This window comes from Setaria viridis, chromosome 3 (assembly GCF_005286985.2).
Source record: "Setaria viridis chromosome 3, Setaria_viridis_v4.0, whole genome shotgun sequence".
Taxonomy (NCBI): domain Eukaryota; kingdom Viridiplantae; phylum Streptophyta; class Magnoliopsida; order Poales; family Poaceae; genus Setaria; species Setaria viridis.
This window is the reverse complement of record NC_048265.2, coordinates 38,877,291-38,892,581: the sequence shown is the minus strand read 5'-3', so window position 1 is coordinate 38,892,581 and position 15,291 is coordinate 38,877,291. Positions and strand designations below refer to the sequence as shown.

Here is a 15,291-nt window from a genome sequence, read left to right as displayed (position 1 = left end):
AGACATTGCCTATAGTGGCACCTTTGTGACATTTTAGAAAATGACTATATGACTATGTAGAGATAACAAAAAATGTCTCTAGAAGATAACAATAGTTTTTGTAGATGTGAAGTTGTGTTGTAGTGATGTACTATCGCTTCCCTCTTGTAGAGGCGGTTCATCATGAGGAGGCGAGGTGGTAGATCCAACAGTGAAGGAAGCGGGTCAAAGAGATGAGAAGAGGAGGATATTGTGGATCTGGTAGTGAAGGACAAGAAAGATGATGTGGTGGTAATTGGATCTAGAGATAGAGGAAGAAGATCTAGAGGCGATGAGGAGGGAGAGATGCTAGCATCAATGAGTGGTCTAGGGCTAGGAGAGGGAGAGGAGGAGGTGGTTGTGGTGGTAAAAGGTGGGCTTGGGTTAGTGGTGGAAGAGAGTGAGGATTGGGGAGGAGGGCTATATTGTGAGTGGGCTTATATATAGATGTGTTGGTGCATGTACTACCTTTGGTAGGAATATATAGCTATTTACTCATGTGGGCACATATAGTATGCTAGCACATATAACTACTTATCCCTACTTACTCTTGCTGCTCCGTAGATAATGTTGGTATATGGATAGTTACCTATTCGTGCCTGCCCTTTTCTAAGCCGATACAAATACTTAATGAAGATAAAAAACTAAAAATAAAAAATCTAAGCAAACATCAATACAGCTTAAATATTACAATATAAATCACAACAAACAACCAATATCTCAATCAGAAACAACTTAATTACACATACTCGATCATCATCATGATCATCATCAATACAACTCCTTGGGACGACCATAGGCCTCTCAATTTGTTGATATGGAGAAAAATTACCCTCCCATTCCACCAACCTTAGGAGTGACACAAAGCATATCAAAAACAGCAAATGAAGGCATACTAGCAAAAAATAAATGTAGGCGCTACATCATCATCATCATCATCATCATCATCATCATCATCATTATCATCATCATCATCTTAGGCAGGGGCGGATCCAAGGGGTGCAGGGGGGTTGCAGCCTCCGTCCCGGTAATGTGTCAATAGAGATTAAGGGGAGAGGAAGGGAGGGAAAAATAGAGATGAAGAAGAAGAAGCAAGGGAAATGGAGGAGGAAGAGGAGAGATGAGCCATCCTAACCCTACTGCTTGCATCCGCCACTGATCTTAGGAGCATGAAACTATAGTGACTGAGCGCAAAACCACGAGATGTAGATAGCTGTGGTGTTACAAGGACATAAGTAATCCCTGTACATATATGCAACCATCGCCATGCCATACTTGCTCTTCCACACATCATGCTGCTCGAGCATGTGGCAAGAGACAATCATGTTGGAGATCAGAGGGTGGTTGTTGTTTTGTGCAACCGTGGCCCAAAATCATTAGGATAAGAAATCCTTCAATGCAAGATTTATTAATTTTACATAACATAGTATCAAATGAAGTACTTGCCTATGTTTGTCCTTCATGCGCATCGAATTGCTCCTGGGGACCTTTGATGGTTTCTCAACTTCTTCTGCATGTTTTGATATAAAAGGAGATGAAAATGTAAATGAATATACATACAGCTTCTGTGTGTGTGGAAAGATGACTTATTTTGTTGTTTAAGTTCAGGTCATGATGAAATAACTTCCTTAGGTGGGTATCAACACCGGTCAAATGGTAGTGCCCATATCATAGTTATTCAAATCAAGGCTTATTGAGGGCAGATGTCTTTACACATAGTATCCATGCTGGTGCAAAGGGAAGCCTGTCATGGATACTATCCATGATGGGCTTCTCGAAAAGCCAGCACATATACTATGCATGTGTTCCCATGTTGGCTGCGAGGCCAACACGGATGACCCTTTGATTCGGGTGCACTTTGGGCCACCACGGATGGGCCAATACGGATGAGGTGTTCTGCAGCAGTTGTTGTGCAGCCACAACTTCTGAATTCTCACCAAACGGATGAGCCGTGCCTGACTTTACTCATCATGGTGCTGCACAATATATTGTAGAGCAACCACTAACCCAACATGCAGGCACACCCTGCGGTTGAATCCTCACCTCTCAGATATATAGGGCCCCCAGAGTGCTAAGTGATCAGAATGCATATCGAGGGAGATAAGTACAAGTGGCAGTTGAGGACATGGCCAAAGGTAGCATCAGCATGCAAATCCTAATTTGTTGCATCACACATGCATCATGGAGCATAATTAAGGCTGTCACTCGTTCAAAAAGCACAATTGTGGTGATGACGCAATCTCAGAAAGCCGCAATTATTTCGATCTGGACACCGTATTTTTAGCCAAAAAAAATAGAAAAGGAAATAAAGAAAGATGCCTGTTCCATTAATCGTAGCCTTACACCTGTATACATCACTGGTGTACACACTCCCCCAAATAATGGCCTCTCTTCCTTTACCTGGACCAATCGTAGGAGCTGAAGATAAGATACCAAAGTTAACGACTGCCACCGGAAAATTGTAGCAGCCAAAGGAGGGCCAATAAAACTGCAGCCGGCGCCTGATCTCCTGCTTTCGTTGTGACGGAGACGACGATCCTTATCTCCATCGCTGTGCAAATAGCTACTGCTGGCAGCAGCAGTGCGCGCTTAGACGGATGCAAGAAGGCCAAGATGTTTTCAGCATGGTGGATGATCTGTGGACCACATGGACATATGTGAATGCCCACCAACTAAAGGTGACAGGCTCCTCCAAAAGTCCCAACGATTTCCATGGGGCAAAATTAGGCGTCAGGGTTACATGTGACATCAGCCATGCACAGATCTATCAGCCGAGTAACTCTGTTCACGATTGTATGATGCTGATCGCGCGCTTTAGTTCACTCCGTTTGTTTGGAGTTGCAATGCAGAAATTTTCATGTGGACCGTGTTAAACGTTAAAAGTAACAGACACGCCTAGCCACACGCAATTGAATGGGACAACTATTTCTTTTTAACAAAGAAGGGGGAGGGGGGGTGTTGCTGTTACAATACATTGCGTGTAAGAGTATACTTTTGGCATCCCAGCAGCTTTCAAAACCACATTTTTTCATTATTGATATTTCAAATTGCTCCTGTCAAATTCCTGCCCTGAATATGTGCATAGACTGTGCTTACAACATGAATGGTCCCAATCTTTGGATTTCGGCATCTTTAGACAGCTCCATTATATTTGATATTTGTATATATTAACATCACAAGAATCATACAAATGGATAGGCTTATGTTTGGATGAGAAATGCAACAAGCTATTCCTAATAAAACAATAGCCCTACACCTGACTGGGAGTCGTCCTTGAGAAAGATATCACTGCTGGCCGGTTCCTAACCCCCTTAGTACCGGTCGTGCAACCGGTATTGCTAGTTCGGTACTAAAGGGGGGTCTTTAGTACTAGGTCAAATAACCGGTACTAAAGGGTGGCCTTTAGTACCGGTTGTTTATACTGGTACTAAATTGGCACGTGGCGGAAGCCAATTTAGTACCGGTTGGTATAAACAACCGGCACTTAAGGTCTTTTTTTCTATTTTTTTCTCATTTTCTTTGTTTCTTTATTCTATATTAGTATTTCCCTTTACGTATACTAGTTCTAATACGCTAATATATATAAAGTTGTATTTATCTATAATATTACATTTGAGATAATTATATATATATATAGATAGATATATTGTGCATACACATATATGGATAATATTACATTGCATCAGCTTTTCAAGTTCAACATTTTGTATCAACTATTCTGAACCCAAGTCCTGACGGTGATGCAGATTTGATCCATCATTATGGAACTCCCCTGCTGGATTCACTACCTCGTCTAGGAGAAATTCACAGAGTTATTCTTAATTGCCCTGATTTTTTCCATTTCGAGGAGTGGTTCCTTCATGTCTCTCATCTGTGTTATTAGTAAATGTTATTATATAGCAGATCAATGGGTCTGCACAATTAAAACTAATTTATTGTTAAGAAATTTATATACGTACTCTAAATTCGAGGTAGGTTATATATTTGGGACCTACAAAGCCATGGATGAACTTACATATGTAGTATCCGCATAAATTATTTCCTGAATTCTATCTTAAACACTATATATATGGCAAAAGAAGTTATGGAATATTTGTTGTGGTAAAGGAAGTGTCACGAGATGTGAAAATTCAACACATCCTGAGAATTCAGGCTTGAAATCAAGATCCTCCTTTAATTCACTTGCGTGATGTTGATGGAAGTGAGCCTATGTTTTGTTAAGAATGTCTATGAGGTTTTTGTATTGATCTCTTGATTTTCTCAAAGAGTCCATGATATAGACTGCGCTTTGATCAGCCGCAATAACCAGGAGTATTTAGTGGAAGCTGTACATATATGCATAGCCAAAGCTAGTTAGTCTTATATTTAGCTGCTAGTTCGAAAAAGAAAAGAGATGGGAAACATGCTTACTTGAAGTTGTACGCAAGAAGTATGTACTTCTTGTAATTTTGGTTTTGTAAAGGTCCGATTTGGTCTATCTTTTATAATTGACTCGTTTATAATATCCAGGTCCATGAAGCTGATGTCATAGTATCCTTTCCTCCAACAGGTTTGAATCTCGAATAGGAGTTAAGACATCGCACAATGACTAGAGCGGGAAATTTGAAGTTAGAGAAAATTAAAGACTTACAGAATCCAGAAACTGATGAGTAACTTGTCAAATACGTCATGATTGTAAAGGAAATAGAGTTCCTCTAGCAACACATTTATAATGGCATCAACATGGAAATAATGTTGATCTCCAATCTGAACTTCGAGCATCAGTAAACCATTGGCTGAAGCCTTCATGTACCATTGGTGCAATTTGTACATCTTCGTTGGAAGACGATCTAACTCAAATTTTCATTTAGGAGCCCCAAGGTGCTTTGGAATGTGATCCTCTCCTCGAAGTTGAGCTGGGGTGAGATTTGTATCTTTGCCGAATAGAAGCAGGTTCTTATCAAACTCCGAAAGCACCTAGAGCGCTGCAATTGATTGGTTGGATTGGGTTCCGAGCTGTGGAATACTTGACCCACTTTTCTTCTTCTTCTAAAAAGCCTTTGTTATTGAGCAGTCGTAGTCAAATAGCGGTGGTCTCTTTGCCTTTTTCTCCATGCTTCTAATGAAAGCCTGAAGTTTAACCTTATCAAGTGGTGGATCTTTCTTCACGGGAGGCTTTGGTGCGAAGTGAGCTTTAACCTCAGTGGAGTTCCGCATCAGTCATATCGTAAGGTTTCTTGGGCTCTGGTTGTTTCTCCTTCGGCTTATTCTACTTCTTCTTCATACCCATAGTAGGTGGAACTGAAGGTGTCTTTCGTTGTGTAGCCTTTCTCATAACGGGAGGAGGTGGAGTCATGCTAGGATCCCTGTCAGCTGGTGGACTCATGCTAGGATCCCTATCTCGTAGTGGAGAGGATGCCCTGGCAGATGGCGTAGGTGATCTTGCTCTTGACCCTTGAGGAGATAATCTTAAGGTCGGGTGATACGGCTGCGTAATCCTTATGTAGCGCTTGGACTATAGAATCCAACTATGAATGGCTTCTCCTATATTCTTTTCCCCGTCACCTCCAGGGATCTCCGGTTCCAGGTCATCCCAACCGTCGACCACTCGATCCACCCCAACTTTGGCGTAACCACGAGCTGGAATCTCCACGCCACGAATTGTTTTTCCTTGTGTTGGTTGTTCAACCACACCATAAGCCACCACGATGAGCTTGTTTTTCATGGAGTAACAAGATCACAAGGGGCTCTCCCAGTGATGTCGTCCATGAGGTGGCATTGGTTATCCTCAATTATGTTAGAAGATCCTCCAACTGGGGCTTCCATGGAAGCGACGCTGCTTCGACGATGAGAGGGGCTTACATCGACATTAGCCCCTGATGATGCAGCTGCTTGTTCACTGGCTTGTTTGTTAAGAGCTCAAGCCACACGCCGGTCGATTGCTTCCTCCATTCTTGCCTCTGTCAAAGCTACGTGTTCTTGCAACCTCATAGCTCTCGTGCGTGTTCGGCCTTACTTCTTTGATGACTTCTGTAGGAATCAATATGCTCACGAAAGGCAAACTTCCATGGAATTACTCCTTTGCCTCGGCAACATCCAGGGTGTTCTGGATTTCCTAGTGCCATAGTCAGCTCGTCCTTCTCTCGATCAGGCATGAAAGATCCTTCAGCCGTTGCCTTTATTAACTCAACAAGCCTCGTAGCCGCTTCTCTTAATTCTTGGCTGAACACAAATGATCCATCTTCGGGATTGAGCATGCCGCCATGAGCATAATACCAATGCTTTGCTCACTCCAGCCATTCGAGAGTCTGCGGTACTATTCCCTTAGCAATTATGTCATCTTCCATCCTCTGCCATTTCATGATCCCCTTCTTGCAACCTTTAGTACCGGGTGAAACCCCCAACCAGTACTAAAGGGGGTCAAGGGGGGCTCCTAGGGAACTAGCCGTTAGATCCGGTACTAATGTAAGGGTTAGAACCAATGCTCAGTTTTCCAGTAGTGTATAGCAAACTCAAAACTAATGAATTTGTGCTTTAATTTTGTGGCATATGGATTCATAGACTCTTGGGCTACATCAATTAAAGTTGAAGTTTTAGTTGCACTGCACAAATCAATGCCCATTGTCATATACATCACGGTGAAATTTCAGTGATTAATTTACATGTTCTATCTAACTATATAACCTGCTTTGATGCAATGTCAATGTGTTAGTTTTCATAGATAGGCCGTGAAAAAAGATTTGTGTGAAAACACAGGCATTGTTTTCCTTTTTGTTCGCAACCATTTGATTTAGCTCTCGTTCTTAAATATACTACATAGCAGTTCAGAGGTCAGGTACAATTTCACTGTCAATACAACTAATTTGATGCATTAATATCAACTAGGAGCTTACATTTGGCCCACCTTTGTGGAAAGCAATAAAAAACAACTTCATTGTCTACCATTTAACAAAAATATCATCGCTCAATAATTCATGCACTATACAACATACAAGAAGTTCTTTATTTCATTAGATGCTAGCTTATGAGCCTTCCCCTACAGCATTTTTCATGCGACAGTGCTGAGTACAACTTTACCTCAAACTAAGCAAACTTTTTGTACGTAGCTGATAGTACTTTATAAACTGATCGTGGGGTGCTTAAATTCCCATAAAACTGACTGTGGGCACCACAAAAAACTGAATAGTAAGCTAGTCGCGCTCCCGTTCTTTGAAGCTTATTTTCCATTTCAGATTAAATTAGCACCATTATATTAGTAAGCTAGTCGCGCCAGCCTTCCTTTTTTTTACGACGAAGCAGGGCCAGCCTGTAGGTCAATATATTGTCTTCGAGTGACAGCCACCGAAAGATAAAAAATGTTTGCAAAAGAAAAGTGAAAGAACAAAAGGCCAATAATTAATAAATAAAGAAGATAAAGAGTGGCAAGTTCACATCACAAGGATAAAAGAACATAAAGAGTGCCTATCCTATTTAGTGCGCACAAGATCGTGGTCTGTAGAAACATAGCAGCTGTGAAGGTGACCGCTCACAGTGATGTTGTAAGCAAAGCTCTTTATTGTAAACGATCCTGGAGATCCTGTTGAGGTGCAAGATAATAAACCTAATTACTATAAATTAACTACAGACCGCAAAAGAACGGAGGTGGACTCTACCGCAGAAATCTCCTTTTCCTGCGACCATTTGATTAGCTGTGCGTGTTCATCGCTAAACCAGAATATTCGCTTCCCGTCAGCGTCACAAGAATCTTCTGACGAAGCATCTGTTGCTGGAGACCCTGGAATGATCAATTAAGCTGGTTAAGAGCTTCTTTTGCTTTTGAAGGGAAGATTCTTTTAGTTATGATTACTCCTTGTCAACCTACTAATGAACCTATATTGGCAGAGTGTTTGCTGTACACGGAACAAAAAGGATGAAATAAAAATATTTGAGGCCATCGGCATGAATGAATTGTTTGACTACGTACAGGCCTACAGGGACAATCGACTCCAACCATACACAGATTTGGACGGTGTATGTTAATTAGTCTATATATATGCAGCCTCGTTTTACTGCATGTGTATTGATAAATGATTACATGATCATATATAGTAGTAACATTTTCCCAGGGAATAGTTGTTCTCTTTCATGTGCCATTCTGTGTAGTTTTTCCAGATGAAGTTTACCCCCTTTTTGCATTTTGTTCATTATTACAGCATGGCACTAATCGGCTGAAAAAATTGGAGAAACTTGTAGTTACAAGAAACTTGGAAACAGCCAGTGTCTATCTACCATTTATATGTGACATAGCTTCTCAGTCAGCACAAATTTGTGACCTCCACCTCCAATGCTTGGCATATATATGTAATCCTCGTTTTGGAACAATCTCTAGCTACAATAACCTCAGGTCCTCAGCCAATAATTTTCTCTTAACCGTGCCTGCATGAAAGGTGTAATAAATATTTTTGTCGACGATAATATCATTATGGTATTGCGATATTATTCAACACGGAGCAGCCACCGGACTAAAAGCCTTTTATTTTTTTGGCACAGGCTATGTAGATATATTAATCATGTAATTATATGTTCATTAATAATTTGATGGAAAAGTTTACCTGGAAAACAAAGTAACAAGTATTTAATAACCAAAAATAAATTGTAAAGACATAGTAAGTCGTTTTTGGGCTATAGGTACTACGTTCGTCAAGTTGGTGGCAGACCCAACTGTACATTACATTCTTAATAGACTCTCTTTTTCCACCGGTCAACCCTCGTTGGAGGATTAATAACATTAGGCTGGATTGCACACAGCCAAATAGTGAATTCTTCTAACAGCAAATTTGAAGCAGCTTGGTATCAAAACGTTATATTGTATATATCGCATGGCTAACTGGTAATGATATAGTGTAATAAATGATCCAATAAGTTTTGGTCTTTCAAAAAGAATGATCCAATTTTATAAAATAGAATTCTAGATATTCATCACATTTGAAGGAGATGGAACATGAAAGAAAATAATTAAGGCTTGTGCAACATAAAAAGAACTATTGACGAAATTAAGGTGTTGAGAGATTGCCTGCACGGTCAATCAAGCTCTTCCTCACCCAATTATGTCATATGCGAAGGACGCGTATACAAACATCTTACATTATCATCACGATGTACATGCACGCAAAGGAGATGAAATTTCAGTGGTCCAGACTACATCTGGCTACCAGCTTTCCTAAAGAGAGCCATTTGAAACCACTCTTTGCTACCGCGAGGCCCATTTGTAATCAACCACTTTAGTTTGCCTCCATTACGTAGTCATGGTTAGGAGCAATACACTATCTCCAGATGTTCATCAGAGGCTACCGTGAAACCCTTGGGAAAATGTTTTATTTTGAACACTGCTGGGACTTCAAGCTGCAACTTTGCTGATTTTTTCACGAGGTGTGTGTCTAAAATCAACATGATGGTTTTATAATGATGTTTCATTTGATAAATAAGTCTTTTTCTGCCACATTCTTGTGATCAGTGAAAAAATTATAAAAAATAATTTTTTTAAAAAAAATGAGTGGAACAAAAAATGTTTAAAGTAGACACATCTTACAACATCGATATTTAGAACGACATAACAGAGTTGATGATTTCATTTTGAAATCATTGGGTGTGTATCAGATGTTAATTAGGAGCACACTGAATCCTTAATATGTTAAGTATGCCTATAACACTTTGCTAAGTGTGCTCATCATTGAGTTGATAGGAAACCAAGCAGTACAGAAAAAGAAAAGCAGGTGCCAGGAAAGCTCTCTATGCCCACTAACTGCATCTTTGGTTGGAAAGGAGAGAAGGGAGAATTGAAAGAAATGGGCATTTCCAAACTATATATACATGCCGACATGGATTTATTGTAGCTGAATTACATTTACGTATACAGAACTCATAATTACCACCTGACACTTACAATTCAGTACAGCTGAAAAGAAATCAAGGTTTTTCAAACTGTAAATATATTGCATGATTTGCTGCAGAATTTTCGAGCTGCACACATATTGATCACATAGTTCTAAAGCATGATACATATTGTGTAGTAATCCATCCATTCCAAAATATAAGGCATGGTTTGACTTTTGGCATATGTGGTCTGAAAAACTAAATTTTGACTCTTAATTTTTCTTATACTATAATGTTTGTAACAACAAAATCATAACCATAAGTCATTAATTTGAATGTAAATAAATGATATTATTTTCATATAGCTAGATTTGTAAACCTGTGTCCAGAATCCTGTGGTTGGTAAGATCTCATGTGCTTTTGCTGTTGTGCAGAGCCTAGCTCTTTTAATTACCGCTCCCAAGAGAATTTAAAGTTGGATGGAGAGATCCATGTGCAGCTCACAACAAATCGAAGCGTACAACCCTAGCACTAACCCATGTATTATAGACTAAAGGTGCACAAAGCTGCTGCCATTTGGAATGGCCTTGATTGTTTCTATTAATATACAATAATTTATAAACCCTAGTTATTCATGGCCAGAAAACTTTCTCCAAAGCTAGTGAAAAAGATATTTTCATAATTCCATGACATAACACGTACACCAAATTAAGCATGCGTGCCACACTGCCACCTCGTGCCTATATAATGCCTCCAACAGCCTGCCTATCATTGCAAGAGTTTCATCCAACACAGAACACTTCTCCTCAGAGCTCTCCCTCCCTCCTGTAGGGGCCAAGGGTTAGAGAGGAAGAGAAGTGCCAAATAGCCTGTGTTGGAACTTTCGAAATTCTTGCCACCATCTCACACCTATTTTTTTTATCACAAATGGCTGGGTTTTCTCTTCAGCATCCCTGGGCATTCACCTTCGGCCTCCTAGGTAAATATTACCCCTTTCACAAAACAAGAGTTTGCATGCCCATGAATCGCTCATCCTTTCAATTCTATTCGACTCGGTTGCGCTTTACAAATTGCTATAAATTTGTTTTAGGAAGCATCTTATCATTTCATAGTTGCTAGTCTATGATACTACATACAAGCTACTTAGTGGGAGTTGCACACCGATCCAGTGATCGCGTTGAATCAATTATACGTAGTTGTGAGCTTGCGCAGCTTCCAAACATTTTCCAAAAGTGAGAAGCTTCATGTGGCCATAAACTGATCATATTCACTTGTGCCAGTGCCATACATCACTAGATTTTATCACCTTTGTCATGATTGACCGATGCTTTTGTTAGCCGATACATTTCTTATCATAGACTACTTGTTAAGCTAGCAATCAGTCCTTTTGAAGCATCTATCTTGCCAGTTGGGTGACGTACGTAGTCAGGCCACTGCTGCTACTGCTGTGTAGTAGTGTTGACGTCATAGTGCACCACAACACAAGAGCTCATCTAGCGAAAAATAAAAATAAAGCCACACCAATCTTTGCTCACAAAAGAAGGCAAATAAGACCGGACATGTAACTTGTCACCTCATCACATCTTATCCCAGCTTTGGGCTCTTTGCCAGCTTTTGCAAACGTCTGATCCTTGGCGTCCATTTGTGTTGCAGGCAACATCATCTCCTTCATGACCTTCCTGGCCCCAATGTAAGTACCGCCTCACCAAATTCTCATTTCGTATATTAGCTTAACAAGTTATTTTTAAAAGGAGCTTAACAAGTTGACATTGCTATGCGTTTAAAATTGATGTTTTGAAATTAACCATATATATTTGCGATCATTGTATTTTTGTATGTGCAGCCCGACGTTCTACCGCATCTACAAGAGCAAGTCGACAGAGGGTTTCCAGTCGGTTCCCTACGTGGTGGCTCTGTTCAGTGCGATGCTGTGGATCTTCTATGCGCTGATCAAAACCAACGAGATCCTGCTCATCACCATCAACGTCGCCGGCTTCGTCATCGAGAGCATCTACGTCATCTTGTACTTCGTCTACGCGGACAAGAAAGCCAGGTGGTTCACTGCCAAGATCATGCTTGGCCTCAACGTCGGCTTCTTCGGAGCTATCCTACTCTTTACCCTCCTCGTCTTCAAGGGTGACAAGCGAATCGTCACGCTGGGCTGGATCTGCGTCGGCTTCTCCGTCGGCGTCTTCGTCGCGCCACTCAGCATCATCGTGAGTACTGAGCACTCCATATATCAGTGCAATAATGCACCGAGATCCTGTACTGTTGTGTGATGATGATCTCGTGCTAATGGCCATCTCATGCTTTGTGCACGTGCAGAGGCGCGTGATCAAGACGAGGAGCGTGGAGTACATGCCATTCTCCCTCTCCCTCTCGCTCACCCTCAGCGCCGTCGTCTGGTTCCTCTACGGCCTCCTCATCAAGGACAAATATGTCGCGGTAACTAGCTAATTTCTAACATATATCTGTTTGGTCTTTCTTTAGACGTTTAATTTGGTGAATTGACTATGCATCTTACTGATACTAATCGATAAGAAATTGTGATCTCTGCAGCTTCCAAACGTCCTTGGGTTCGCCTTCGGAATCGTCCAGATGGGGCTGTACATGTTCTACATGAACAAGACGCCTTTGGTCCCCGAGGGTAAGGTAGCCGCCGGGAAGCTGCCGGCGGCAGGAGAGGAGCACGTCGTCAACGTGCACCCTGCCACAGAGATGGCAGTGCCCAGGAGCTGCAAGGTCGAGGCGATGAGCCATCACAGCCCAGCCGTCAACATGGTCTAGACGCGCCCATGCATCCGTCGAGTTGAATCCAAGCACATAAGCTGCTAACTAGACCCTGCTACCTCACAAGCCATATGGCGCACCTTATAGCCTTTTATTATCCTCCAAAAATTACAGCTATAGCAAGATACTTTCATGCAACCAGGAATTTCGTTCGCCTCGATCAATGAATAATCCATAAGAATTTTATCAGAAGTGTTAGAAGATATGTATGTGCTGTATGTGCTGTGCCATGGGCCCTGGCTGTGCACCAGGCCTAGGCTAGCTCCCTGCCGTACCCTAGATGGATTAGGATGGGTGTGTTGTATGTGTTGTACGTGTACATGGGCCCTGGCTGTGCGCCAGGCCCAGGCTAGCTCCCTGCCGTACCCTAGATGGATTAGGATGGGTAGTCTTATCCCTTGGTCGGTTGTATTTCTATAAACCTCACCAAGGGTTGCCTATATATTTGTACATGTTGTATACCCTAATCAATCTATTTTCCACGCAATCCCTATTGCTTTTATGATATCAGAGCAAGTCCGGATTATTCCCGATTCTTTACCTTCCGCATCCTAGCGCGGCACTGGCACCGCTCTCAGAGCGTCCGACCGCCGGCGCTGCTCCCTCAACGGCTCTCCATCGCCGCTACCCTCCATGGCCGGTACCATGTCGCCCGAGTCCTCCACCGCTGCAGCTGACGCCGCCGAGGCTGCCTCGCGCGTGGCTGATGCTAGCGCCGCCGGCTCTGTTCATCGCCACACCGCCCGCAAGGGAGCCCGCGCCGCCGCCCTCGCCCGTGCCGTCACGGCCGAAGCTGAGGCCACCGCTGCCGCGTAGGAGCGCGATGCCGCCGACGTCCGCCTTCACGAGGCCCTGGCACGCGCCACCCAGGAGCGCAAGGGTGCCTCGCCTGACTTCGAAGAGGAGGACGTTAGCCCCGACCTCTTCGACTAGACGTCTGACGCTCACCAGGCCATGATGCTCCATGAGGCCACTGCCGTCCTCAACCTGCACGCCCAGGCCATCGCCATGCAGAACATTCGGAGTCTCATCCCCGTCGTCCTTGACACTGCTGCCAACAACTACTCACGGTGGCGTGAGCAGTTTCTTCTTACCGTCGGCAAGTATTTGCTGTAGGATGACATTCTCCATGACGTTCCCGCCCTGGCCTCACCTGATTGGGGCCGGATGGATTGCGTCGTCCTGTCTTGGCTCTACGGCACCATTGCCACCGACCTCGTCGACGAAGTCAAGGATCGCAGCGAGCGAGGCGCCACCGCCCGCGCCACCTGGCTTGCCATTGAGACATAGTTTCTCGACAACCGGGAGACGCGGGCCCTCTACCTCGACACCAAGTTCCGGACCTTCGTCCAGAGCGACTTCTCCATTATGGACAACTGCCGCCACTTCAAGAGCATGGTGGACGCCCTCGGTGATCTCGACAAGCAAGTCTCCGACTGCATCCTCATCCTCAACATCATCCTCGGGCTCAACGAGAAGTTCGCTGCCGTCGACCGTGACATCCGGCGCTCTCGTCCTCTTCGCTCCTTCCTGGAGGCCCGCGACGATATGCTTCTTGAGGAGCTCACGATGGTGCCTCCTTCCTCGACTCCGTCCACGGTGTTGTTCACTGGTGTCAACATTGGCTCCTCCTCTCGCCCCTCTGCACCTCCCCACTAGTCTGCCGAGCGTTCCGACTCCGGGGATGGGAAAGGGGGCAACAACAGGGGGCCCTCCTCCAAGCAGAAGCGGGACAGGGGCCGGCGTGGCAGTTAGAAACGGCAGCAAAGCCCCTGCCGCCGGTGCCCAGGCCCCTGCTCCTGGTACCACCCAGGAGTCCAGGCCCTCTTTTTGGAACCCCTGGTTCGGTATAATTCAGATGTACCCAGGCCCTTGGTAGCAGGCCACCGTTCCTCCCCGTCCAGCCGTGCCCACACCAGTGTCTCAGCAGCAGGCCAGCAGGCCCTCCTTGCCCAGCAGCAGGCATTGTACGCTCAACAGCAGCAGGCGCAGCTCCAGAGCCTTCAAGCCCCCCTTATGGTGCCCCTGGGGTTCTACAATCCCATGACGGGCCTACCCTCCTCCTGGGATCAGCAGTCCCTCGCCTCGACGTTCAGCACCATGACCCTCAACCAGCCGCAGCCGATCAACTGGTATCTTGATTCAGGTGCCACCTCACACATGACTTCAGATGCTGGTACCCTTTCACATTTTTCTCATCCGCAGTATCCCTTTCCTTCATCAATTGTTGCCGGTGATGGTTGCTTGCTTCCTATGACAACTACTGGTGTAGCTCACTTTTTGGGTTCCCTGTCCCTTAACAATGTTCTAGTTTCACCTAAACTTATTAAGAACTTTATTTCTATTTGTCAGTTTACTTCTGATAACAATTGTTCTATTGAATTTGATCTCGCTGGCTGCTCTGTGAAGGATCTGGTATCTTGGAGGCTAATCGTCCGGTGCAATAGCTTTGGACCACTCTATCCCCTACGGTTTCCTGCTGCCCATGCTCTCACTGCCGCCTCCACTTCCTCTGTGTGGCATTGCCATCTCGGACATCCCTACCATGAAGTTTTGTCCAAAGTCGCTTTGGTCATTCCTTTTTGTAATAAGGACATTCATACCATCTGCCATGCGTGTCAGCTTGGGTGCCATACTCGCCTCCCTTTTCAG

At 43.8% G+C, this 15,291-nt stretch overlaps 1 protein-coding gene across 1 annotated transcript; it reads left to right on the top strand.

Moving 5' to 3' along the window:
* The first annotated feature begins 10,614 nt into the window (after positions 1-10,614).
* LOC117850592 (bidirectional sugar transporter SWEET13) lies at positions 10,615-13,126 on the top strand. Its single transcript, XM_034732450.1, has 5 exons — positions 10,615-10,828; positions 11,503-11,539; positions 11,693-12,065; positions 12,175-12,294; positions 12,409-13,126. The coding sequence occupies exons 1-5, from the start codon at positions 10,777-10,779 to the stop codon at positions 12,634-12,636; spliced, it is 810 nt and encodes a 269-aa protein (XP_034588341.1). The 5' UTR covers positions 10,615-10,776; the 3' UTR covers positions 12,637-13,126.
* The last annotated feature ends 2,165 nt before the right edge of the window (positions 13,127-15,291 follow it).

Bases quoted from the DNA above. Each gene is read 5' to 3' on its own strand.
- LOC117850592 (XM_034732450.1), top strand. From the start codon at position 10,777: ATGGCTGGGTTTTCTCTTCAGCATCCCTGGGCATTCACCTTCGGCCTC. The intron at 11,540-11,692 runs GTAAGTACCGCC...TTGTATGTGCAG, and splicing joins ATGACCTTCCTGGCCCCAAT to CCCGACGTTCTACCGCATCT. The intron at 12,295-12,408 runs GTAACTAGCTAA...TGATCTCTGCAG, and splicing joins TCAAGGACAAATATGTCGCG to CTTCCAAACGTCCTTGGGTT.